The sequence below is a fragment of the Cervus elaphus genome, chromosome 14 (assembly GCF_910594005.1).
Source record: "Cervus elaphus chromosome 14, mCerEla1.1, whole genome shotgun sequence".
Classification (NCBI taxonomy): Eukaryota; Metazoa; Chordata; class Mammalia; order Artiodactyla; family Cervidae; genus Cervus; species Cervus elaphus.
In genome coordinates, this window is record NC_057828.1 from 28,036,599 (window position 1) to 28,064,451 (window position 27,853).

Below are 27,853 nucleotides of genomic sequence, written 5' to 3' on the forward strand. Positions count from 1 at the left end.
AGGTATTACTTAACCCAACCCATCCCCAATACCAAAGCTAGCTTCACTTGAAACCAACTCTTTCACATCATTTTAACTAGTTGTGGCAAATGAAAAAAAAAACAAAAAAACTTCTACTTAAGAGATGTCTAATTTGATGTTCTTGGGCTACCAAGGTCACCAGTTCCTTCAAATCTGATTCAACTATCCTTTCACCCTTGCACTAAACAATCTGGGAAGAATCTCTCCAAGAGGGCCCCCAGTGCAAAATACCAAACATTCAGAATGGGTAAAAATCATCAGGGTCATCCTAGGAAAGCACTGTCTTTTTTCCTACCTATGTTCTGAAAACACCAAGAGATGGACTTTTATTTTTCACGGACCGAGTTCCCAGTAACTCAAAGCTAGTAAATGTACATGAGATTATAAAATTTTGACATTAGCATTTGTATCTCTAAAATACTGACAATCCTCATGTTAAGAATATTAGGGTTAGGACTTTTCTGGCAGTCCACTGGTTAAGACCTCGCACTTCCAATGCAGGGGGCATGGGTTCAATCCCTGATCGGGCAACTAAGATCCCATGTGCCTCAGCCAAAAGAATTGTTTAAAAATGAAAAAAAAAAAAGAAGACTTGGGCTTAGTTACAACCTCATCTATGATAACATGCTGCATATTGCCACCTCTTCCTCCCTTCCCACGCCACTAAAGACTCCTATGGGCCAGCAGTCTTCCAGTTGGGGTGCCCTCGCCCCTGGGAACGTGCTTAGTCACTCAGATGGGTCTGACTCTTGGCAACCCCATGGACTGTAGCCCGCCAGGCTCCTCTATCCATGGGGATTCTTCAGGCAAGAACACTGGAGTGGGTTGCCATGCCCTTCTCCAGAGGATCTTCCCTATCCAGGGATCAAACCCAGGTCTCCCACACTGCAGAGGATTCTTTACTGTCTGAGCCACCAGGGAAGACCCCACCCGTGGGAATACACAGAGATTAACAAGTATCATGCAAAAATAGCTTTATAGCAATCAACTTGCACATCTTCAACTTTCTCACATACTCTTTCCTAAAATTGATCTTCTAGAAAGCTGTGTCTATAGACAAGGTTTCATCATCAAAATAATTCTGATATTACCTTAAGGTGAAAACACAAGTGTTTATAGTGTTGAGAAAATGAACGAATCTAACATCCATTTGCAAGTCAGGCGATTTCTAGTTCTTTGCATATCAAAAGTGTAGAAGAATCTAATAATTTTTTAGAACACTATGTAATTTTTTCACGAGTAAGTGAGAAGGAGTCAAAGACCTGATACACTGCTAAAATTAAATGCCATCCATTGCCAGCTACTTACTAAAGTGACTAAAGTTTCTCAGAATTTTCACCAATTAAAACAAAATACAGGGACTTCCCTGGTGGCTCAGTGGTAAAGAATCTGCCTGCCAATGCAGGAAACACAAGTTTGATCCCTGGTCCGGGAAGATCCCACAGTCTGCGGAGCAACTAAGCCTGTGAACCACAACTTTTGACTCTGTGTTGGTCTAGAGCCCGGGAGCCACAAGAGAAGCCATCGCAGTGACAAGTCTGCTGACCCCAGCAAAAGAAAAGCCTACAAAGCAATGAAAACCCAGCACTGCCAAAAATCAATTAAGTAAATAAAATTATTTAAAAATATACAATAGAATTGAAGCTAAATCTTTTCTCATTCTAGAAATACATAATATTCATCCATAGATACAAAAATTGGAAAAAAGTGATAACCTTATCCATTTTATTGAGATAAATAAGCAATAAAAATTTACATTTAAAACTTAAAATTTAACAAAAAAAGGTAATACATTATTTAATCAGCTGTGTAAAAAATTAATTATAATAATGTCTCGATCCAGAAGAAATTTTAATAGTTAAAAAACTTTACAGGATATTAGCAAAAATTAAATGTGGATTCATACTTTATGGCAAGAATAAAGGGAAAATATAAAATTTCAATCTATTTAAAAGCTTTTTCATAAACACGAAATGGGTGACAAAAGATATCATATTCCTTAACTATTTAGAGACTACCAATTATTTTTTTAATTTATGGCCGCTCCACAGCATGTTGGATCCTAGTTCTCCACCAGGGATTGAACATGCATTCCTGAAGTAGAAGCATGGAGTCTTAACCACTGGACCCAGGAAGTCTCATCAAATATGTTTGTTTAAGTCAAATAATAACTTCATTTGAAAGTGCCAATATATGCTGAAAATTATGCCTTTTGGAACTACCAAACTTACGATGCAATTTTTAGATGGCACATTAAAATTGTGCAAGATAGTACCTAATTTTTTAGGGGAAAAAAAGTAGACTATTTCTCTTGACAAGTGCTTCTCAAACTTTTTTTTCTTTTCCCATTTACTTTTATTAGTTGGAGTCTAATTACTTTACAATATTGTAGTGGTTTTTGTCATACATTGACATGAATCAGCCATGGATTGCTTCTCAAACTTTTTAAATGTATATACAAATCACCCAGGGATCCAGATGTAGTCCTAGTACCACCAGAGAGCTTATTAGAAATGCAGAATACTATGCCCTGCCCACCTCTCTGAATTAGAAGCTGCATTTAACGGGATCTACGGCCAAGTTCCTAGGATATCAGCAGCAACACCAGGCAGCTAGGCCAAGAAACTGACAAAATGCCTCTTCCCTAAAACCTCATTTATTCACCTAAAGGAAAACTGATCTCAGGCCAAACTCCCTTCTGTTATACCTCTAAAGTTTTCACAGCTTAGACTGGAAATCAACTTTAGACAAAGATACAGAAATTCTTGGGCAATGCCCCTCTTATCTTACACCTGAGCCTAATTATCTCAGGAATAGCTCAAAGAATAGCATTTTTTGTAAGCAAAACATAATCTTATTTGTTGCTGATAAACTTGAAGAATAACTGTCAAGAAAAATATATTTGATGGAATGAGATACAGTAAAGAACCAGTGTCATCAACCTAATTTCTAATTCCCTTGCGAGAACCTAGAAACTTGTCAGCCTGTCACCAAGTATTTTTTGAGCACTGCCATGGTCAAGCACTAGTCTAGGTACTCAACATAGAACTTTATTCCAAATTGGTGCCCACCTTCCAAGTTTTTATTCTGGGGGACATACCCTTCAAAACACCCAAAGAAATTTAAAAGAATAAAAAATAAGTAATTGTTAGGCAACTAGGTTTTCCTATTGTGGTTAATTACCAATAAAACATCAATTCTCATTGCAGACAGAAAGTATTAATATTTGGGGTTTAACAGGCTATCCACAAAAGACGAAACATTTCTAAGTATGTAAATTCTGGTCTTAAACCTACTTGTTTATGGACTGACTCAAGCTCTCCATAGAACACTGTTGACAGACACATGCCCAGGTATGCAGTAACTAGCAGAAACTAGATTACTATTAATAGTTCCCTACAAGGGGCAAGGAAACATCCTCTCTGAAGTTCCATTCATTGAAACCTGACCCAAACCATGTATATTAATCCAGTAAAAATAAAATGAGAAAAGAGGCAATAAATTATTACATTTTCAACACTCACTATGCACAAGGCTATGCTAGGCACTTTTCCCTTTTTTTAAATATATGTATCTTAAAGCAGGTTTTCAGAACAGATAGGCCTGGGTTTGACTCCTGATACTAGCATTTAGAATTTTAACTTCTTTGAAATTAAGTTCCCTCATCTGTAAAATGCCTGGTACCTATATTTACTGAGAATTAATTTACTGAGATAATTAAATGAGATAATATTCAGATTAAAAAATAAAGAAATAAGAGCTAAATTTTAGGAGCCAGGGACTCACAGTCAAGGGGAAAGAAAGCTAGGCTAAGAAAGATATATTTGTGAGCAATTAGAAAAGTGCTGGTTCATGACAACACACAGATAACTGATCTTTTAAAAATATATTCTGATAAGGAATTATCCCATAGAACAACTTGTTTATTTCTACATTAGAGGAACAAAGAAGAAAATAGTCTTTTCTTGAAATTTACTATAGATCAATTCTGTTAGGGCTTCTTTCAATGCAATTCAACAGAAATTTCTGGTATGTATTCCTCAATAGCAGAGGCTATATCTTCTTCAACAAATCTGTCCCCAATATTAAGCCAATGCCAGGGATATAGTATAATGCTCAGTATGAGTTACGGGAAGAAAAAAAAAAGTGTTATCTACCACAATATAGACTGTTATTAATTCAAAGAATTCTAAGAGAAAAAAAGAATCTATTTTTTCATGTTTCTTTTTTATTAACTGCCTTAAAAAAATCCTCATATATTCTTATCTTGAAAATTGAACCAGGGGATTGGGATGGGGAATACTTGTAAACCCATGGCTGATTCATGTCAATGTATGACAAAAACCACTACAATATTGTAAAGTAATTAGCCTGCAACTAATAAAAATAAATGGAAAAAAAAAAAGAAAATTGAACCAGCTTGGTTATCCAATTTTGTATCCATATTGAATCTTATCATCTATTGCATTAAAGCTGAAATGGTTATATGTTATTTTACTTACCTATGGATTCTATATGATTCTGGAGCCAAGGGAAACACATTCCTGAACCAGAGCGCACACACGGTTCCCCCTGTTCATCCTCTGTCGTGGGTCTTACCAATTCTTCACTGAAATCAGTCATATCTATTCCAGACTGAAAATATCAGTTACTTTCTATACATCTTAATCCACAGGTTTCTGAGTTATACAAAAAGACAGCCACTATTATCTAATAAATATCAATGATCAACAAAATTAACTGCACCTGGTAGTTCCTTTAAAGAAATTAATTTAATTATGTCAGCAGCAACCGAAATGAATGACCCATTTAAAAACTATTGACTACTTCAACTACTACTATATTTCAAGAAGATACAAGGATAGATGAGATACTAACTTTTTAGTTTAAAAAAGAAAAACTAATCTAGAGGAAGAAACATATAAATGATGTAGAAGGTAAAGGTGAGTGCTCAGTCGTGTCCAACTCTTTGGGACCCCAAGGAGTATAGCCTGCCAGGCTCCTCTGTCCATGGGATTTTCCAGGCAAGAGTACTAGAGTGGGTTGCCATTTCCTACTCCAGGACATCTTCTTGACAGGGATCAAACCTGCATCTCTTTCATCTCCTGCAAAGGCAAGGCAAAGTCTTTACCGCTGAGCCACCGGGGAAGCACAAATGATGTATAATAAGACAATATGAGAAATACAATAACAGTAGTAATTATCATTCTTATTCAGTCCTCTCTATACACCAAGCCTACAAAGTATCTAATTTAATCCTTACAGAAATCTGGAGGTGAGTACTGTTATGTTCTTCCATTTGCATGTCGAAAAAACTGAAAGGCTCAATGAAACTATGTAACCTGGACCAACGTCACAAAAAAGTGAAGACAATATTCTGGGAACAATATTCTGTGTTCCCAAACACAACTGACATGAACAGAGTTTGGGTTGTTCCTGGAAGAGGGAGACGGAAAGCTGATGGCGGGAAAAGAATCCACAGAAACAGCTTTGTGCCAAGCTGGACTCAATCCTCAAGATGCTCAGGACTCCTCGCCCTCTTTCCACATATCCAATTTAGGTCCTGCTGGTACTACCTGCTAGTACTTCTCTCACCTTCGCCAAGCTCCGCAACTCTACACCACTCCCCCAGCTCAGGACTCCTTCAAACTGTGTCTGGATGGCTGCATTAGCTTTCCAACTAGTAATCTTGCCTCAAATATGGCTTCTCCACATCACCAACCGAACAAACCTTTCAAAATCAGATTAAAAGCACGTGTTTGAAATAACATGAGTTTTGAACCCGACTCACACGTTAAAGAGTCCTTCCAGAAGAAGCTCTCCCAACCCAAATTCTAAAGCCATTTAGGCGTCGGGTAGTTGTCACAGTAACCAAAGCAGCTCCACCCCTTCAGGCTTGCCCGCGGAACGCGAGGTTTCAGAGTAAGACAGAAAATATAAGAACACTGGTGAAGCCTAGGGTAGGCCTTCCTCTTCCACGTGAACGCAGGCAATAAGAGATGGACGACAACCGCGGGACTTACCTGCCTGAAGCCAGTTTTCTGTGATACCAAACTCAGTTTCCTGACTCCGGACCAGCGGGAGGAAACCCTCACACAACGCGAAACAAGCGAGTTTCGACAAAAAGCTTGCAAAACTGGCCTCCTGCGCTCTGGAGACGCGCAGACGCAGCCCCGCCCCTAACTCTCGATTGGGCGGTGGAGGAGCCTCGACCCCGGAAATGACCCGGAAGTAGGGGTGGATTGCCGCCTTCCCATTGGATGGGCCCCAGCTTTACAGTTTAGTTTGTCTCAGCGGGAAAAATGAGAGCCTTTAGTTGCAAAAGAAGATTAATGCAAGGGGAGGCCGGCTGGATAAGGGTAACAGTCAAAAAAAGCAGAACGTCACTTTATCCGAGTAGTTCCCCGTACGACGACCTTTCAGTTACAGCTTGGCTTGCGGGTGCGCGCAGCGAGCCTCGGAGGCGTGGCTCGTGGCCCTGACAGGATAAATCTGCATAGCCTTTTAATTGCGTCCTTGAATTCTTTTTTTTTTTTTTTTCTTTTATTTAAGGCTTAGCTTTGAATTGAAATGACTGACTGTTTCCCCTAAATTTAGGGGAGAATATCTTTTCCTCCCAGCGATAGTGGTTCTGTGCACCCGTCTGGAGTCACTTTTCATGACGAGTGTTAACGAACTTACTAAGAAATAAGTGTTGAAAGTAAGTTTCTAATATAAAGATTTGGTCTGGCTACATTTTTTCCCTTGCTGTGAGGTATAATGTCACCAAAACCAACCTAAAATGGGTTTTACCTGGCTGGAAATTCATGCTCCCACAAAAATGGGGAAGAAATTTTTGACAACTTAAAGTTATCAGTCAACTCAAGGCAACAGTAGATAAAAGAGAGAAAGTTAGGAACTGATATCTTTCTTTTTTCTTTGACAGATTACCAGATTATTTCCATTACCAGCTACACAAGTTGAAGAAACATATTTGCTGAAAATAAGTCAATAATGAGAGACAGAACCAAGCAGGCGCTGTCATCTCTGTGTCAGTTTTCTGTGGGAAAGTAGAATAGAGATGGAAGTTTCCACAAAACCAACTGGCTGGTGAGCACTTGCTCTAAGCGCTGGAAACATCAGGACATTCAAAAGGGATCAAATCAGCTGGAAAACATGCAACAAAACTGAATGATTTAGAGGACTTGACATGGAATCTTAGTTCTCTGACCAAGAATTGAACCTGGGCCATGGCAGTAAAAGCACTGAGTCCTAACCAGTGGACCACCAGTGAATTCCTACTTAATTATTATACAAATAATTTTACCTACTGCCTGTCAACCTACATTTACCTAAGTTTTAGTTGAGAAATATGTTCTTTTGTTAAGAATAAAGGGGGAAAATTCCTCTACAATATTCCCAATAATTTAAATATATCCATGATTTGACGACTAATACAAAGGAAAAAAATTCAGTTTTAAATTCAGGATAAGATAGTACAGAAGAGGGAACAAATGTGGGAGTGTGGAAGCAGAACAATATAAGGCCCCTCTCAGAGAAGGGTATTACAAATTCAAATGTGTAAGGTATCTATTAAGATAGTGCTGCTGCTGCTGCTGCTAAGTCGCTTTAATGATATATATATATATAGGGCTTCCCAGGTGGCTCAGTGATAAAGAACCCACTTGCAATGCAGGAGACTTGGAAGAGACATGGGTTTGATCCCAGGGTCGGAAAGATCCCCTGGAGAAGAAAGTGGCAACACACTCCAGTATTCTTGCCTGGGAAATCCAATGGGCAGAGGAGCCTGGTGGGCTATAGCCCATGGGGTTGCAATAGAGTTGGATACAACTTTGCAACTAAACAACAACATATATTTTTTTTCTTAGATTAATATCATAATTTTTTAAATTTTACAGCTAAGAGAAACATATGTTTTTTTCTTAGATTGATATTATAATTTTTTGTTTTACAGCTAAGAGAAACTACGAAATACGGAATTTTCAAAACCCCAGGTGATTTATTAACTGGTCAAATTTTAGCAAAAGTTACAAGCAATACTTCTGGACTGGGAGGTTAGTACCATTTCTACCAGGAGGAGTTTGGAAATTACTGTGTATGATCTGTAACAAGTCTGCTGTGGTTGTATGTTTCATCAAGACCATATTTTCTCCCTCTCAGTGTCTCCTTCCAGGAGGCACTTTTGACCTCACAAGCATATTTTGGAGGGAGTTATAACCCTCCATGCTATCTTTCAGTAACAAAGGAGGAGTTTCCAGGGTAGGTATTATCAAAAAGTGTCCCCTCTGTGACAAAGTCATTGATTTGCTGAGACTTTTCCTTAGTGGCTCAGATGGAAAAGCATCTGCCTACAATGCAGGAAACCCAGGTTCGATCCCTGGGTTGGGAAGATCTTCTGGAGAAGGAAATGGCAACCCACTCCAGTACTCTTGCCTGGAAAATCCCATGGACAGAGAGCGTGGTAGGCTACAGTCCATGGGGTCACAAAGAGTCGGACACAACTGAGCAACTTCACTTCCTTGTATCATCTATTGGCTGTAAGAGCCTGAGATTCTGCTGTTTATTTAAACAACGTAAATGGGCAACATTATAATATATTATATTATATAATATATTATATTATCCCATTTCTTCATATAGAAACATAATGAGGTTTTACCATGAGCCACAATGTTATAGATAAGAACTCTTAAGACTCAAAAAAGTTAGCAGCTTGCCTAGGGGCGTACAGTTAAGCTTCTGATACCTATTTTAATGCTTTTTACTCCATTCTCTGTGTCTGCTAATTGTCCTAGTAGGGAAGTAATCCCTATCTGAAAACTGTAAATAGATAAAGCCAAACAGTCTACACTGTGGAAATTGTGTTGTACAGGCCTCACCCTGGTATTTGTTCAAAGCACCAAATATTTGACTTCTATGAAAATAGTGCCAAAGTAAATTAGACAGACCCGGAAACAGGAACTTCTATATAAGCCTATATTCTCCTGGCAATTTCATGTGTTTGAGTTTCTTTCTTTGTTCAGTAGAAATGGTAATAATATTTGTCAGGACTAGACAAATAGTACATGCTGATAGAAGACCTTGCCTTGTATATGACTCACTCCCAGTAGAATATACCCTTTGACAGGACTTTGACGTGGCTTTTCAATTGTAGGAAAATAATTTAACTCTACTGGCCGTTTCCAATGCAAATCTTCAATTCTCTTTGGCTTTCAAACAGGATACTGCTTAAATTCCATTTCAGTTGTATGACCCATTTACTTAAAGTCTGATAGCTTTCTGTTTTCACTCTAAATCTAAATTATTATGCTTGATTAATAATCTTTAATAATCTGATTTACCCTCACCACCCAGATTATCTCCCACTACTCTTGTTTTAAAATTTTTTATTGAAGTATAGCTGATTTAAAATGCTGTGTTAGTTTCAGATATACAGCAAAATGATTCAGTAATACATATACATACATCCACTCTTCTTTAGATTCTTTTCTCACTTAGACCATTACAGAGTATTGAGTGGAGTTTCCTGTGCTATACAGTATGTCCTTATTACTTTTCTATTTTATGTATAGAGGTGTGTATATGTCAATCCCACTACTTTTTAATAGCATCATTTCAATCCAGTAGATTAGATCTCATCACTGTCCTTTTTTCTCCTATGCTGCTTTATTCCCATCCCTACCCTCCCTGCTCTAGCACCAAGCAACCACTGTCATTATAGGTTAGTCTGAATTGTCTAGAATTTTATATAAATGCAGTTTTACAATGTGTGTTATTTTTTGGATTGGGGTTATTTCACTCAGAATCTCTTTGTTGGTGCTAGTATCTATAGTTCCTTATTATTGCTGAGCAATATTCCAAACTTTAACATCTGTTTACCTGTGAAAGGACAGCTGGGTTTTTGTTTGTTTTTGTTTTCACTGTTACCAGTGAAGCCACCATGAACATTTGTGAACAAGTCTGGTGTGGATGTATATGTCTATACATATACCCAGGAGTGAATACCCAGGAGTGGAAATACTGCATTTGTATGATAGGCATAATTTTTAAAGAAACTGCCAAACTGTTTTCCAAAGGAGTTGAATCGTTTTAAATTAGAACCAGCAATGTAATGAGAGATCCAATTATCCTCATCCTTGGCAGCATTTGTTATGATCAGTCTTTTTAATTTTAGCTATCTAGTGAATGTGCAGTAATATCTCATTATGGTTTTAATTTGCACTTCCCTAATGACTAATGAGACTCTTCCCTGGTGGTTCAGACGGTAAAGCGTCCACCTACAATGCAGGAAACCCAGGTTCGATCCCTGGGTCGGGAAGATCCTCTGGAGAAGGAAATGGCAACCCACTCCAGTACTCTTGCCTGGAAAATCCCATGGGCGGAGAGCATGGTAGGCTACAGTCCATAGGATGGCAAAGAGTCTAGCACGACTGAGTGACTTCACTTCACTGTAATGACTAATGGGGCTTCCCAGGTGGTGTAGTTGGTAAGGAATCTGCCTACCAATGCAGGAGCTGCAGGTTCGATTCTTGGGTCGGGATGATAGCCCAGAGAAGGAAATGACAACCTCTTCCAGTATTCATGCCTGGAAAATTCCATGGACACAGGAACCTGCAGGCTTAGACGCAACTGAAACTGGCTACTGAGCACAATGACTGGTGATGTTGAGTATCTTTTCTTATACATATTTGCCACATTTGTATCTTCTTTAGTAAGGTATCTGTTCAAACCTTTGACCTACTTTTTTCAAATTGGGTTTTTTTATTCTTATTAATGTTATAATATTTATATATTCTAGATACAAGTCTTCTGTTGAATACATGATACATGCTTTGCAAATATTTTCTCCCAGTCTGTGGTTTACCTTTCCATTTTAATAACTGAGAATGTATTAAATGAAGTGAGAGCAAATGTTTTTATTTTTCTAAAGCCTGTATTAATTTATTTATTTTAGAGTTTATGGGTTTTGTGTGCATTTTTTTAGTCTTAATAAACCCAAGGTCGCAAACATTTTCTCCTATAGTCTCTTCAAGAAGTTGTTCTTACATTTAGGTTCAGTGATGTATTTCCAATCAGTTTTTGTATATGGTATGTAGTAAGGGTTGAGTTTGATTTGTTTTTTTAACCAATGGCTATTCAATTGTTCCAGTGCCATTTATTATAAAGATTAACATTTTTCCACTGAACTACCCTGCCATGTTTGTTGAAAATCAATTGCCTCTATATGTGTGGGTTTATTTCTAGAATATTCTGTCCTGTGGACCTATGTGGTCTGCTTATAGGATCATCGAAAAAGCAAGAGAGTTCCATAAAAACATCTATTTCTGCCTTATTGACTATGCCAAAGCCTTTGACTGTGTGAATCACAATAAACTATGGAAAATTCTGAAGGAGATGGGAATACCAGACCACCTGACCTGCCTCTTGAGAAACCTGTATGCGGGTGAGGAAGCAATGGTTAGAACTGGACATGGAACAACAGACTGGTTCCAAATAGGAAAAGGAGTACATCAGAGCTGTATATTGTCACCCTGCTTATTTAACTTCTATACAGAGTACATCATGAGAAATGCTGGGCTGGAGGAAGCACAAGCTGGAATCAAGATTGCTGGGAGAAATATCAATAACCTCAGATATGCAGATGACACCACTTTTATGGCAGAAAGTGAAGAAGCACTAAAGAGCCTCTTGATGAAAGTGAAAGAGGAGAGTGAAAATGTTGACTTAAAGCTCAACTTTCAGAAAACAAAGATCATGGCATCTGGTCCCATCACTTCATGGGAAATAGATGGGGAAACAGTGGAAACAGTGGCTGACTTTATTTTTCTGGGCTCCAAAATCACTGCAGATGGTGATTGCAGCCATGAAATTAAAAAACAGTTATTCCTTGGAAGGAAAATTATGACCAACCTAGACAACATATTTTTAAAAAGCAGAGACATTACTTTGCCAACAAACGTCCGTCTAGTCAAGGCTATGGTTTTACCAGTGGTCATGCATGGATGTGAGAGTTGGACTATAAAGAAAGCTGAACACCGAAGAATTGATGCTTTTGAACTATGGTGTCGGATAAGACTCTTGAGAGTCCCTTGGACTGCAAGGAAATCCAACCAGTCCATCCTAAAGGAGATCAGTCCTGGGTGTTCATTGGAAGGACTGATGTTGAAGCTGAAACTCCAATACTTTGGCCTCCTGATGCAAAGAGCTGACTCATTTGAAAAGACCTTGATGTTAGGAAAGATTGAAGGCAGGAGGAGAAGGGGATGGCAGAGGATGAGATTGTTGGATGGATAGATGGCATCACCGACACAGTGGACATGGGTTTGGGTAGACTTCGGGAGTTGGTGATGGACAGGGAGGCCTGGCGTGCTGCAGTTCACGCGGTTCATCTTTGCTATTATTATGATGACTCATTGAAGGCTCATAAGATGGTTATTGTTTTTAATCAGTAAAGCCTTTTTAAAGTAACATACATTTTTTAGACATGATGCTATTGCACACTTAATAGACTACAGTATAGTATAAACATAACCTGTACACACACTGGAAAACCAATAAAACTTGTGTATGTGTGACTTGCTTCTTTGTGATATTTGCTTATTGCCACTGTTTGGAACCAAACCCACAATATCTCTAAGGAACACCAGTATTTCCAAGGTGCTAAGAATTTTTATCAAGAATGGATATAAGATTTCATCAAATATTTTTGGTATCTATTGAGATGATCATATTGCTTTTTTTGATATTAATATGATAAATTATGTAGAATGGGTTTGAACGTATTTCACACTTCAGTTTCCTGGAGAAGTTTGTAGTATACAGTTGATATTACTTTTCTCTTTAATTTTTGGTGGAAATCACTAGTGAAGCTATATGGGTATGGAGTTTTCTTTGTTGGAAAGCATTTTTCCTCGTGTGTGTGCTCAGTCATTTCAGTTGTGTCTGACTGTGGCCCCATGGACTGCAGCCCTCCAGGCTCCTCTGGCCATGGATTCTCCAGGCAAGAATACCAATTAATTTCTCTAATAAATAAATACAGGGTTGCTCAGATTATCTTTTTTTAAAGTGAGCTTTGGTACTCTGTGTTTTTCAAAGACTTCATGCATTTTATCATAGTTTTATCATTTATTGGCATAAAGTTGTTGATAGTATTCCCTTGATATTCTTCTAATGTCTGTAGGATCTATAGTTATATCTTCTGTGTCATTTCTGATAGTGGCAGTTGGTGTCATTTCTTTATTTTTTCAGATCAATCTGACTAGAGGTTTCTAAGTTTTATTGGAATTCTCAGAGTCAGCTTTTGTTTCATTGATTTTCTCTATTTTCTTTTTGTTACTTTATTGATTTCTGATTTTATCTTTATTAGTGCCTTTCTTATGCTTACTTGGGCTTTAATTTGCTTTTCTTTTTCAAGTTTCTTAAGGTAGAAGGTGAAGTTATGGGTATGAGACCTTTCTGGTTTTCTAACATAAATATTTAAGGATATAAGTTTCTCTCTAAGCAGTATTTTAGTAACATTTCACCAATTTTGATACATTGTGGTTTCAATTTTGTTCACTATGAAATACTTTCTAATTTTCTATTAGATTTTTTTCTTTTACTCCGAGTTATTTAAAAGCTTGTTATTTTCCTTGTTAAAGTTTGTTATTTATCTTCCAGAATTTGGCGACTTTTTGCTATTGATTTCTATACTTTAATTTCTGTATTTTGATACTTCAATTCCATGTGATCAACAAACATATTTTGTATGTTTCAAATTTTTTCAAGTGTATTGTTCCTGGCCCACAATATCATGGTAAAAATTCCACAAACACTTGAAGAAGAAATGTATATTCTGCTGTTTTGGGGTAGTGTTTTAGCCCCCATAGATAGATATCAGTCAGGTCAACTAAACTGATGGTATTGGATAAGTCTTCTATATCTTTACTGACTTTCTAATTATTCTATCATGGAGGGAGAGAGGACCTCTGAAATCTCCAAAAATAATTGTAGATTTGTGCAGTTCTCCTATAAATTCTGATTTTGCTTTATGTATTTTGAAGTTTTCTTATTAAGATAAGCAATTAAGATTATTATATCCTCTTGATGAGTTAGCTTCTTTAAAAGTATTAAGCAACTTCCTTTACGCCTGGTAATATTCTCTGCTGTGAAATCTGCTTTGTCTGATAATAGTGTGGCTACTCCAGCTTCCTTTAGATTAGTGTTAGCTTGATTCATCTTTTTTTTTTTTTTTACATTGAACCTATTTGTGCCCTCTCCTTAAAGTGTGTTTTCTTATAACAAGCATATAGTTGAGTCTTGCTTTTTTAAAATTAAATTTGAAAATCTGTATTTTTTGATAGGCATGTTTAGATTATTTATATTTAATGTGATTATCAATGATTAGATTTAAATCTATGGTCTTGATATTTGCATTCTGTCTCTTCTGTTCTTTTCTGTTCTTTGTTCTCCTTTTCTCTTTTCCTGTCTCCCATTGGATTAACTGAGAATCTGTCATCTCTTTTGTTGGCTTACTTATACCTCTTTGTGGTTTTGTTGCTATTATTATTATTGTTATAAAGTTGATAATGTGTTTAGTCACTCAGTCATGTCCAGCTCTTTGTGTCCCCATGGATTGTAGCTCACCAGTCTCCTCTGTCCATGAGGATTCTCCAGGCAAGAATACTGGAGTGGGTTGCCATGCCCTCCTCCGGGGGATCTTCCCGACCTGGGGATCGAACCCAGGTCTCCCACATTGCAGGTGGATTCTTTACCATCTGAGTCACCAGGGAAGCCCAAGAATACTGGCGTAGGCAGCCTTTCTTTCTCCAGGGGATCTTCCCAACCCAGGAATCGAACTGGGACCTCATACATTGCATGTGGATTCTTGCTGAGCTCCCAGGGAAGCTGCTGTTGTTATAAAGTTCATAATATTCATCTTTAACTTATTATGGTATACCTCCATATGATATTTTATCACTTCTCTTATAGTTTTAGGTCTTTACAACAGTATACTTCCATTTTACCTCTCTTGCTTTTATATGCTCGTGGTCATCCATTTTACTTGTACATATGTATAAACATCACACTATTGCGTTACTATTTTTACTTTAAATGGTTAATTACCTTTTACAGAGATTTTTTGAACTAAGAAAAATTATTTTATAGTTTGTTTATTTTAAACAAATATATTTTACATTTGCCCACATATGTACATATCTTATAGGGAGCTTCCCTGGAGGCTCAGGAATAAAGAATCTGCCTATAGTGCAAGAGATACAGGAGATGCGAGTTTGATCCCTGGGTCAGCATTATCCCCTGGAGGAGGAAATGGCAAAACACTACAGTATCCTTGCCAGGATAAAGTCCATGGACAGAGGAGCTTGGCAGGCTATAGTCCATGGATCGTAAAGAGTCAAACATGACTGAGCATGCACACATACATTTCTTGTATCCTTAATTTTTTGTGCAGATTCAGGTTTTCATCTAAGGGCTTTCCTCATAGCTCAGTCGGTAAAGAATCTGCCTGCAATGCAGGAGACCCGGGTTCTACTCCTGGATTGGGAAGATCCCCTCGAGAAGGAAATGGCAATCCATTCCAGTATTCTTGCCTGGAGAATCCCATGGACTGAGGAGCCTGGAGAGCTATAGTCCATGGGTTCGCAAGAGTTGGACACAACTTAGCAACTGAACCACCACAGATTTTCATCTAACATTTTCTTTCTACGGAAAGACTTCAATATTTCTTGCAGTGTAGATATGGTACTGATGAATTCTTTTAGCTTTTGTGTGTCTGAAAATATATTTCACCATCTTTTTGTTTTGTTTTACATATTTAGAAATTTGCATTTTGGCATGGGAATCATATTGTTTTGTAATAATGTCATTGACATATAAATCATGTAAGTGTACACTCACCCATTTGAAGTGAGCAATTTAATCATTTTTAGTAAAATCACAGAGTTGTGCATGACCACAGTCAATTTTAGAACATTATCACCACCCCCAAAATGAAATCCCCTTCCTCAACTACCCCATCTCTGCCAGCCCTAGGCAACCAGTAATCTACTTTCTGTCCCTATAGATTTGTGTGTTCTGGACTTTTCATGTAAATGTAACCATACAATATGTAGTCTTTTGTAGCTAGATTTTTATCACTTAACATAATGTTTTCAAGGGTCATTTCTGTTGTGGTATGTATCAGTACTTTATTTTTTCCATTTTTTTCTTTTTGTCAATGTATTGATATACAGGATGTTATTTACCAATTCATTAGTTGGGTGAACGTTTGAGTTGTTTCCATTTTTGGCAATTATGAATAATGATGCTATGAATATTTGTGTACAAGATTTTGTATAGATACATGTTTTCATTACTCTTGGTTATACACCTAAAATTGGAATTTCTGGGTTAATTGGCAACTCTATGTTTAAACTCTGGAGGAACTGAGATACTGTTTTCCAAAGGAGCTGTACCATTTTGCATTTCTACTAGCAATGCATGAGAGTTCTATTTGTCTACATCCTTGCCAACACTTGTTATTATGTTTCTTTTATTAGTCTTCTTAGTGGATATGAAGTGATAGCTCATTGTAGTTTTGATTACCATTTTCCTAATGGCTAGCCATGTTAAGCATCTTTTCACCTAGTTATTGACCATTGTATATTTACTTTGGAGTAATGTCTATTCAAATTATTTACCCATTTTTAACTAGGTATTTGTCATTTTATTATTAAAGTGTTCCCTGTATATTCTAGATCTAAGTCCCTTATCAGATATATGAATGGCAAATATTTTCTACCCCTCTGTGTGGCTGTATTTTCATTATTTTGATTAGATCCTCTGAAGGACAGAGGTTTTAAATTTGATGAAGTCCAGTTGATCTATTTTTAATTTGTTGCTTATGCTTTTAGTGTTGTACCTAAGACATCATTGCCTACTCTAAGATTTCTCCTTATATATATTTTTAAAGATTTTTATACTTCTAGATCTTACATTTAGGACTATGATTTATTTTGAGTTAATTTTTGTATATGGCTTGCTGACAAACGTCCGTATAGTCAAAGCTGTGGTTTTTCTGGTAGTCATGTACAGATATGAAAGTTGGACTGTAAAGAGGGCTGAGTACCAAAGAATTGATGCTTTCAAATTGTGGTGCTGAAGATGACTCTAGAGAATCCCCTGGACAGCATGGAGATCAAACCAGCCAATCCTAAAGGAAATCAACACTGAGTATTCATTGTAAGGACTGATGCTGAAGCTGAAGCTCCAATACCTGGACTGCCTGATGCAAACAGCTGACTCACTTGAAAAGACTCTGATGCTGGGAAAGATTGAGAGCAGGAGAAGAGGGCGGCAGAGGATGAGTGGTTAGATAGCATCACTGACTCAATGGACATGAGTTTGAGCAAACTCCAAGAGATAGTAAAGGACAGAGAAGCCTGGCGTGCTACAGTTCACGGGGTCACAAAAAGTCAGAAACAACTTAGCAACTGAACAGCAAGAACAAGATAGGGTTCAATTTCATTCATTTGCTTATATATACCCAGTTTATCCCTGCGCCATGTGTTGAAAAGACTTCAGCTTATCTTTGAAAAATATTTTTACTTGATGTAAAACTCCAGACTGCCATATTTTCCACCAGCACTTTAGATATATTGATCTTCCATTTTCTGGATTGCATATTCCCAAGGAGAAATTTATCTTTGGGAGAAGGAAATGGCAACCCACTCCAGTATTCTTGCCTGGAAAATCCCATGGACAGAGGAGCCTGGTGGGCTACAGTCTATGGGGTCACAAGAGTCAGACTTGGCAACGAAATCACCATCACCATGTATATAGTGTATCTGTTTTTTCTCTTAATGAGTATTTTTCATTTCCACTGGTTTTAAGCAATTTGATGTGCATTCATGTCATTTTACTCACATTTCTTAAGTTTGGGTTTGTTGAGCTTCTTAGATCTGTGAGTTTTCATTGTATTTGGAATGCTTTCATTCATTATTTCTTGAAACATTTTTTGTTTCCTACCTCCTTCAAGGACTCCAGTTACACATATTTTCAGCTGACTGAAATGCCTGCACTGATACTCTGTTCATTTCTTTCAGTCTTTTTTGTTTCATTTTGGAGAGTTTATATAGCTATGTCTTCCAATTCACTAATATTTTCTTCTGTGACGTCTAGTATGCTGTCAATCCTGTCCAGTGTATTTTCTTTTCAGCCATTGATTTATTCACCTAAGCTTGATTTGAATCATTTTTATATAATCTATGTTATGCTTTTCTACATAATCTTGAAATATATGAAATATAACTGCATCAATATTCTTGTGTAATTATTGTATCATCTGTGTTATTTTGGAACATTCCTATCAGTTGATTTTTCTTTCCCCTATGGGTTGTATTTTCCTACTTCTTTACATGCTTCGTAATTTTTATTGTATTCCAGATATTGTGAATTTACCTTGTTAAGTGCGACATATTTTTTACTATTTTAAATAATCTTGAGCTCTGTTCTGAAATGCAGTTAATTTACTTGGAAACATTTTGATCTTTTTTTTTTTTTTTCATTTTGATCTTTTCAAGACTTGTTTTCAAGCCTTGTTAGGTAGAATAAGAGTAGCTTTAGATCTTAGGCCGATTCCTCTTTACTGAGTGATCTACCTGATGCACTGAATTATAGGTTTTCCACTCTGGCTAGTGAAAATACAAACTATTCTCTACTCCGGTAATTGTTCTTCCTGTCCTCTCTGGTGATTCTTCCCTGGCCTAAGGTAGTTCCTCATATGCAGTTCCTCGTCATTGGCCAGTTGAAGACTTGAGAGGACATTCTACAGACCTCTTGAGCTCTCTCTGCAAAATTCTGTTTTCTCCATGCTGTTCTCTTCTCTCCTGTACTTTTCTCTAATGCATTCCAGCTGTGTTTGCCTCCCCTAACTTTCAAATCTGTCTCTTCAGCTCAAGGAGATCACTTGTTTGAGTTTCCCCTTCTCTGGTTGTGGCCTGGAAACTTTATCTGAGGAGTAAGTTGGGATAATCATGTCACTCTTTTCATTTGTTCCACTTACTTTAGGGATCACTATCCTGTACTGTTTGTTGTCCAATGCCTAAAAGTGATCGTTTCATATATTTTTGCTAGTTTTCTAGATATTTAACTGAAGCACAGAGGGAGGGGAATCTAGTCCCTGTTACTCCATCTAGACTGGTAGCCATAGTCTTTAAGAAATGTTTTATCCCATTCTCTCCACTCTGAGTGGTTTCATCATTGGGAATAGGCTGGGTTATTTCTTATAACTTCAGTGTTAGGTCTTCTGGATGTTCCTCCACTGTAAACTTCCCAGTGTTAGGCACCATGGGAGGTTTATAGTGATATGTGATATTATGCTGTCTTATGTTTGTTTCAGATGTACTTGTCTAGTTTTCTCAATCAGATTGCAAGTTCTCTTAAGGTCAGGGACCCTCCATACCTTATATTTTATGCCAAACCCCCACCAAACTAGGCACATTTGTTTATTTATTAAATATTTAATTGGCTCCATCAGGTCTTAGTTGCATCACTTGGGATCTTTCCTTGCAGAACATGGGGACTATCTAGTTGTGGCGTATAGGCTCTGAGGCACGTGGGCTCAGCAGTTGCAGCACATGGGCTCAGTTGTTCCAGGGTACGTGGGCTCTTAGTTCCCCAACCAAATTCATACTTGCATCTCTAGCCTGGCAGGTGGATTCTTAACCAGTGGACTACCGAGGAAGTCACCACATTTATTTTTTGACTGTTACTCAGCCTTTACTTAGTGAAAATTCCATCTGAAGTGTTAACAAATAATACACTTGGGATGAGAGTTTATGTCAAGCATCAGTGTTTAAATGCTATGAGTAAAAATGAATGCTGATTCATCCACCATAGTTATATATATGCAGGCAGGAAGAACTACCACTACCCCTCTCACTGTGGTCAGCAGAGAATTTTTTTTTTCTGATTACCCACCAAGACTGTTAGTATCTTTTTAAGGTAATAATAATAGTAAAAAAAATAATGCAGATATCAAATCTGTAGAAAATCTACAAAGTAAGCAGTCAGTTCTTCAGTAACTGAGCACTCTTACTCTTCATATAAAAGCACATGTGAAAATCAGTCAAAATAATTGTTAATGAAGTAATATTTAATTAGATCATTTTGAAATTTTGCTTTTCCCACCAATGAATTGTTATTAATACCACTCTAAATAGAAATAACAGAAGTTAAAATGATCTCTTTATCTGCTTTAATATTCTGGTAGGATACAGGAAGAGAGTACAGTACAATTTCATTCACTGCCTCCACAACAAATATGTCCTCAATCAACAGTAAATATGTTCCAAGTTTGTTTCTAGTGTTGAGGACGTTGCTGAAGGGAAGACAGAGATGCCTTGCTCTCATGGCATATTCCCTTCATATATAAATATTCCATATTTATATATGGAAGCTCCATGTAGGTAAATAGTGTAGCATATTTATAATATGTGAGGAATTATGAACTCATCAAATCATTGGTTGAGTACCTCATATATTCCAGACATTTTCCTTGGGACTTATGTTACACAATGAACAAAACAGACAAATTCCTTTCTTCCATGAAGCTTATATTTGGGGTAGGGGGGCAGTCAAATAGGTAAACAAATATAAAGCAGGTGGTAGCTGCTCTGAAGAAAAATAAAGCAGTAAGATGGATTAGATAATCATGCTAATAATAAGGAGGGAGCTCTTATTTACGTAGGGTGGTCAGGGAAGGCATCTCTAACGAGATGTGCTATTGATACAGACCCTTGATGAAGTGAGGGAACCAGTTACCCAGCAGACTGTTCAGGGGAACTGTTCCAGGTGGAGGGAAAATTGCAAGTGCACATGCTTCTGTGTATGAGTGGGCTTGGTGTGTTTGAGTGAAACTAACAGAGCCAGGAGAAAGTGCTAGGAAGTGGGGGTAAAAGGGATGAGCAGGGTCAGATCAAAGAAGGCAGTGCAAACAATAATAGAGTCACTGTGTTGTACTTGGAGGTGGAAAGCCAGAGGAAGATTCTGAGCAGAGGAGAGACATGACCACATCTATCTCATCAAATGATTGCTCTGACTGCTACTGAGACAACAGACTTTGGGAAGGCAGGGCAGAAGCAGGGAGAAGAGTAAGGAGGCTTCTTTCAGGTGAGAGATGATGGTGGCTTGGCCTGTAGTGTTAACATAGGAGGTGGTCAGATTCTGGGCATATTTCAAATGCTTATGCTGAGTGAAAGAAGTCAGACAAAAAAAAAATACATAATGTATGATCCCATCTATATCAAATTCTAAAAACTACAAATCAATCTAGAGGAATGTTGGGGTCCTTTAATGGACTGGAACCTGGTGGTCCGGAGTCAACGATAAGAAAGTGAAAGAAGGCAAGAGGCTAATATTCCCTGGGTTATGCAGCCGGCCTTTACGCTCCAGGGAATCAACCAGAAATACAGAAAGAGAGAGAGAGAAAGAAGGACACGGGGACCCAAGTCTCTGGTGGAGCAAGGGTGCTTTATTGAATTCTGTAAGAGTATATATACCGTATGACAAGGTAGCTTCTTCAGATAAAGATCAAAAGACCTGACTTTACAAGTTACCAAGGAAACAAGGAGCAATAGAGGCCATAAGGCCAAAAGGCAATCCATATCAAAAGAGGGTCATAAATAATCCTTTTCACCAAATGGAAAAGCTAATGAAGGAAATCCTATGCAAGCATCCCATCTCTATGATCTCAGTCCTGGGAGCGGCTTGCCAGCTCCTCTCGCCCCTGAGAGGGACTGATAAGAAACAGAGGGCTCAAGACAGATAGGAAACAGCACACAGGAATCCTACTGTTAAACAGTCCTGACAGAGTAATACAGGGTTTTTTGGAGACAGGCACAAGAGGGGAGGGAGGGATGGCAAAGGAGCATGAGGACTCTTCAGGGGGATGGATATGTTCATTACCTAGATTGCAGTGGTAGTCTCATGAGTGTATACATGTCAAAACTTATCCAGTTGTAGAGTCTGTGTGCGTGTGCATGCTAAGTTGCTTCAATCACTTCAAATTCTTTGCAACCCCATGGACTTACATATAGCTTACCAGGCTCCTCTGTCCATGGGATTCTCCAGGCAATAATACTGGAGTAAGTTGCCATGCCCTCCTCCAGGGGTTCTTCCTGACCCAGGGATTGAACCAGAGTCTCTTATGTCTCCTGCATTGGCAGGCAGGTTCTTTACCACTAGTGCTACATGGCAAGCCCCAATTGTACACTTTACATATGTGCAATTTACTATATGTCAATTATATCTCAAACAGATTTCCCTGGTGGCTCAGATGGCAAAGAATCTGCCTACAATGCAGGAGACCCAGGTTCTATTCATGGGTCAGGAAGATCTTCTGGAGAAGGGAATGGCAACCCAGTCCAGTATTCTTGGCTACAGAATTCCATGGACAGAGGAGCCTGGCAGGTTACAGTCTGTGGGGTTGCAAAGAGTTGGACACAATTGAGTAAATCTCTACCTATCTGTCTATACCTCAATAAAGTAATTTAAATAAAGGATGCCCAGGATTATCTGATGGATTGGACTTGGGGTATGAGACAAAGAGGAGTCAGAATAGTTTGTAAGTTTTTGACTTGAACATCTAGAAAATAGAATTAAATGACTAGTTGTTGAGATAGGGAATATTGAAAGGAACATGGCTTGAGAGGGAAAATAAGAAGTTTAGTTTTCAGCATATTAAGTTGGGGATGCCTAATAAACAAACCTAAGATTCTAAAGCAAAGAAACACATGGTAGAAAAGAAATGAAGAACTCCTAATGGCAATACTATTTCCACAGTCACCTAATCTGTTGTATATTCTCTCCTGACAGCATGGGAACGACACTGGACCAGTGGGACATCTCATGGTCCCTGTAGATAAACAACTGTGAACTCTTTCTCGTCTTTTTCCTTATTCAACATTATGGTTTGCATAGATGGATGACATTCTTTCCTCTTGCTTTTAAGGAATCCAATCAGTTTGGGAAACTAATTAATGGGTTTGATTGGCATTTGGGGTTGATGATTAGCCTTGGCAGAGACTATAGAGAGAAGCCCCTGGTCACAGACAAAGGCAATGTCTTCATCTTGAAAATGAAGATAGTAATAGGACCTACTATTGTTGTGAAGATTAAACAAATTGATACATATGAGGACTTTAGAATACCACCTGGACATAAAGAAAACACTCAATAAATGTAAGCCGCTATTAACTAGCTTTTCCTTCCTAACAACTTTTTCTCATTGTCGTTTTGATGTTAGTTTCCCCTAAATTGTGGGCTTCTTTAGACAAAGGCCTGATATCTTGTCTGTTGATCTACATGTTTGCCTTCACCACCCTAGTGTTTTGTCCAGTGTCTGGCCTAAAATGGTAGCATAAAATGGAATTTCAACATATTGGCATTGAATTAAATTATTCTCCCCTTATGGATAAGAGCTGCTCAGCTGGCTCAGACGGTAAAGAATCTGCCTGCAATGTAGAAGACCCTGGTTGCATCCCTCAGTGGGGAAGATCCCCTGGAGAAGGGAATGGCTACGTACTCCAGCATTCTTGCCTTGACAGTATCCTTTTTGGACAGAGGAGGCTGGCGGGTTACATTTTATGGGATCAAAGAGAGTCGGACACGACTGAGCAACTAACACTTTCAGTTTCTTATGGATAAAACCCCCAGAATCTGAAGATCTCAGCATGGGGACCCATTGCCCACCTCCATCCCCCAGGGCTAGGGGACGAGGGGTGCAGAAAAAGGCCAAGCAGGCCACCGGCTCTAATGTACACCACCGATCCATCATTCTGCTGACCTCTCCTTTTCCTATAAGGAGATCACGGAATGGGGATGCCCCCCCAAACTCCTGGGAGTCAGAAGAGGGAATCTCGAACTGGGGACTAGCAGTGGAAAATCGTGGGTGGGATTTGGTAGTTAGGAAAAGGAAGTACCAAACCAAGAAGGGGAGGTGAGGATGAGCCAGTTAGGGAAGGACCAGAAATCGGAAGCTGCAAGAAAGGGGTCACAGAAGACCTGCTGTTGGGATGGCGCGGGGTGGGGGATGCAAGGTGGAAGAGCAAAGTGAGTGAGGAATGGAGTCTCGCGGAGGGTCGACGACGCAGGGACCTAGGCAAAGGCACGCGATTGGACGAGGAGGAAGAGAGAGTCCCGGTTGCCAAGGCAGCCACCCGACGAGGAGGCCTAGGCAAGGAGGTGGGAGCGCGCGTCCTCCTCCTCCTCCTCCGGGACCCCCGCGGTCCCCGGCCCGAGGCCGCGCTGACGTGTCCGCCGCGGACTCACAGGCCGGCGGGCGCCGCCCCTCCCGCCGCCGCGCGCCCCGCCCCGCCCCGCGCCCCGCCCGCCGGCGCCCGCCCCGGCCGCGTCCTCCGCGTCACCGGCTCCGCGAGGTGACCACAACATGGCTGCGGCGCCGGGGCTGCTCTTCTGGCTGCTCCTGCTCGGGCCGCCCTGGCGGGTGCCCGGCCAGCCGGAGCAGGACCCCGGCCGGCGCTTCTCGCAGCTCAAACTCTGCGCCGACGAAGAATGCAGCAGTGAGTGCCGGGAGGGCGGCGGCGGCGCCGGGGCATCGCGGGGGCGGGAGCTCGGCCGCCCGGCAAGCCGACCCGGGGGGCGCAGGCCGGGAGGGCGGAGCGCCGGGTCGGGGGGAGGGCGACCTCCGGGTTCCTGAGTCTGTCCCCTCCGGCTCTCCGGGCGCCGGGGCCAGCTGGCCTCGGCGTGGGGGTCTCTGCCTCCCACTTGTTGCCAGCTTTTCATTTTTCCTTCGCGGACGGAGGCGGGGGATGGGGTGGGGGGTTCGGAGGTGGCCCCCCGGTTTTCCCGGGGGCCGCTCACAACGTCCCCTCCCCCGGCCCGCCCCGGCTCCGAGGGGAGATGGGGTTGCGCGTCGCGCGCCCCGGGCTCCGCACGCTGCCTGCGAGCGCTTTCCTGCCTCCGTCGCCGGGTCCTCGCTGGGTGCAGTCCGGGGGCGGATGCGCCAGGGACTCGGTGGGCGTCTTCCCTGCCGCAGGATGCTAGGGCTCGGAAAAGCCTCCCTGGCGCAGCCCCTTCGCCCCTCTGCTTCAGTCAGATTCGGGGCTCGGACCGCCTTTTCTACAGGGATTGGAGTCGAGGTTTGGGACGAGCCCGGAGTCCAGGCATGCGGTGTGTTCCTAGGTCTCCTCCCCGGCTCTGCCTCAGTCCTGTCATTTTTGTGCTTGGAAGGCTCCCGCAAATAGCCCGGCAGGGAGGGCACCGGGAAGGCCAAAATGTGTCTCTCGAAAGAGGCCGAGACTCTGCATCGGCCACCTGGTACCAGTTGTCTCCAGTGCGCAGGAAGCGGAATTGCTCCCTGACCGCGAATTCGGGGAGGGCTGGGGGTAGTGAGAAGGGCAGAGATCCCCAGACTGAGGTGAATTTGAAGAAGATTGTTAAAGTGAAAATAATAAATACACCAGGGGTTTTATAAATCCAGCCAGCTTGAGCCTTGGTCAGTTACATTGTTGGGCTCTCTTCCTGTGTGTTTGCCTTGGCCCCCTGTCGTCGTTGTGGTCTCAAATAACCTTGTAACTTACTGACAACCATTTCACACAAGGTTGTTCGTGTGTTGTAATCAGTGTATATAGAAAAGCGTTCCTTCTGAGGCCAAAGCCTACAGTTTAGCTGTTTAGATTGAAATCAGTGTTATTCAAAAACAGATTTCACAATCGGAAGAACCGTAGCACTGCCACATCATTAGGGGAAAGAAAGGAGGCTGCTTGGATCTGTTTAAGCCATTCCTAGAGGTAACCCTAAGACTGATGTAAATAAACGCTACAAAAGTGGAGCAACTTCCATGAATTTCTCCTGCAGTTTTCTCAGAGTAAGTCCAGGTTATTAGCAAGCAGTGTTGGATATGGCCAGTGTTGGCTATGCTTTGCTTTCAAACACTATCCTGCCTGGGTACCTCAAAACCAGTCATCTGGAAAATTATAACATCCCTGATACTTGCTCAGTACGGAGACATGGTGTTAGAAGGGCCCTTGGGTGTTGGCCTTCCACATAACTGGAAGAATGGCGTGTGTCCAACAAATGTAGCCGGAGGCGATAGCCAGCAGCTAGAGCAGGGTCTGGTCCCGTGTTGTGTTGCATAAAGTGTTTGTTTAGTAAGGTGTGTCCATGTTAGCTGTCCTCTGTGCTTTTCAGATAACTGCCCCACAGCGTGCATTATGTCCTCATCTGATTTATTATTATCCCGCTGCAGTGATCTTCCTATTTCTGATTCTGATAGGATCCCCAGCCTATCAATTTAAGAATTGTCCATCACCTTCAGCTTTGCCTCTCACTTAATTATATCTGAATTAGGATGCTGACATGTATTAAAATAATCAGCTTCAAAATCCAAATAACCCCCTTTAAATCCGTGTTTGTCCCTCAAATATGTGTGTGAAGATACATCTTAAGGTGCTTATTGCCAGTTGGCTTTTAGAACAAGTGTTATTTCCGTTTCATCCTTCCTTCTCTCTGCTATTTAATTGCATTTGTTGTCCATTTCATTTGACAAGAAGCTGTGTATTTGGCCACCAAAAGGAAAAATACCACTTCTACCAATTTCTAGATCGAATATAGTTTAAAGTCCTGCATCTTAAGACTGAAGGTAACTACTGGACCGTTCTCATGGTTTTGCTTGTTCTCCCATGTGTGATTTTGCTTATAGAGACAAAACCTGTTTGCCCACTTTTGATTTTGTTTATAGAAATAAATAAACCTCCTTAATGTTGGATATATTCAACATTATATGCTTTCAGAAAATATTATCTTATGTGATTGGATCCATAATTGGGTATGATATCCTTTCCCATTAATTTATCCAGATACTGACAGAACAACTTGACTGCAAGTGAAATGGACGGTGTTTACTGTTGCACAGTAGCAGTTATAGCCACTTAAAGATAGAGCCTTTTAGTGGTTAGTTCAAGTTAATTGACCTCCTGGGGCTTCTTAGGTGCTCTCCCCAGTTACCTATTACCACTGCATGTAGTCATGCTTACACTAGTTGCATCTGTGCTTGAATTTACCCAACTGCAAAATGAAGCTTTTTATAATTATGAAGCAGCAAAGACTGAAAACTGGATGGTTAGAGAGGGAACCAAGAGTTTCACTCGAGACCAGCCATGTGTGGCAGTGGACGCATTGCTCTTTGTTTGCATTATCCATAGAGAAAAACAGGGCAAGTTTACCTCTCTCCTGGCTACTTGCAGGGGAATGTGTAATGTATAACGATACAGCCCTATCGGTGCTCTGAGCATATGAGTTGAGGGTGATTGGTTTCAGAGAGTACTGGAGAAGCTTGATTGTTATTTACAGTGGATTGTTATGTTTCCTGATAAATCAGTATTTGAAAGTTGAATCCTGATACCCGCTTTTTTCCCCCTCTCTTTCTATACAGTGTTAATGTACCGGGGTGAAGCTCTAGAAGATTTTACAGGCCCGGATTGTCGTTTTGTGAATTTTAAAAAAGGTGACTCTGTATATGTCTACTATAAACTGGCAGGGGGATCGCCTGAAGTTTGGGCTGGAAGTGTAAGTAAAAAATTTGACATAATTTTCTGCCTTTTTATTGACTTGTTTAGCACCGTAGATTTAAGTAGCCGCAGTTTCTGGGGGTCTTTGATGGAGTTAACTTGTCCCCTCTGCTTGACTGTGGAAAAGGGGCTCGTTGTGTGTCCCCTGCTGGCTTCAGGCCTAGTGCAGAAGAGGGTCTCCAACAGAAGTGAACTGCTTCTAGCTGCTGCTCCTCAGAGTCAAGTTCTCCACCGTACCAGCCACGAGTGCTCCATATGTAGCA

The 27,853-nt window shown here is 40.1% G+C and overlaps 2 protein-coding genes across 14 annotated transcripts in view; one reads left to right on the forward strand and one right to left on the reverse strand.

Moving 5' to 3' along the window:
• Positions 1 to 6,203, reverse strand: part of TAF1A (TATA-box binding protein associated factor, RNA polymerase I subunit A) — a 33,980-nt gene extending 27,777 nt beyond the window's left edge. For 2 of the 8 annotated variants that reach the window (XM_043923702.1, XM_043923695.1), the window contains exons 1-2: positions 6,045 to 6,203; positions 4,524 to 4,656 (exon numbers count right to left, since the gene is read on the reverse strand). In XM_043923702.1, coding sequence (XP_043779637.1) covers positions 4,524 to 4,644 — 121 coding nt within the window. In that variant the 5' untranslated portion in view covers positions 4,645 to 4,656; positions 6,045 to 6,203. Of the gene's footprint in view, positions 1 to 4,523; positions 5,127 to 5,616; positions 5,753 to 6,044 lie in introns of those variants that run through there. The other 6 variants (XM_043923701.1, XM_043923699.1, XM_043923697.1 and 3 more) reach the window with 6 other exon arrangements.
• An 18,206-nt stretch (positions 6,204 to 24,409) lies between these two features.
• The window catches only part of MIA3 (MIA SH3 domain ER export factor 3), a 55,771-nt gene continuing 52,327 nt past the window's right edge, over positions 24,410 to 27,853 (forward strand). For 4 of the 6 annotated variants that reach the window (XM_043923755.1, XM_043923754.1, XM_043923756.1 and 1 more), the window contains exons 1-2: positions 24,411 to 24,581; positions 27,455 to 27,588. In XM_043923755.1, the coding sequence (XP_043779690.1) occupies positions 24,449 to 24,581; positions 27,455 to 27,588 (267 nt within the window). In that variant the 5' untranslated portion in view covers positions 24,411 to 24,448. Of the gene's footprint in view, positions 24,582 to 27,454; positions 27,589 to 27,853 lie in introns of all 6 variants that reach the window. The other 2 variants (XM_043923753.1, XM_043923757.1) reach the window with 2 other exon arrangements.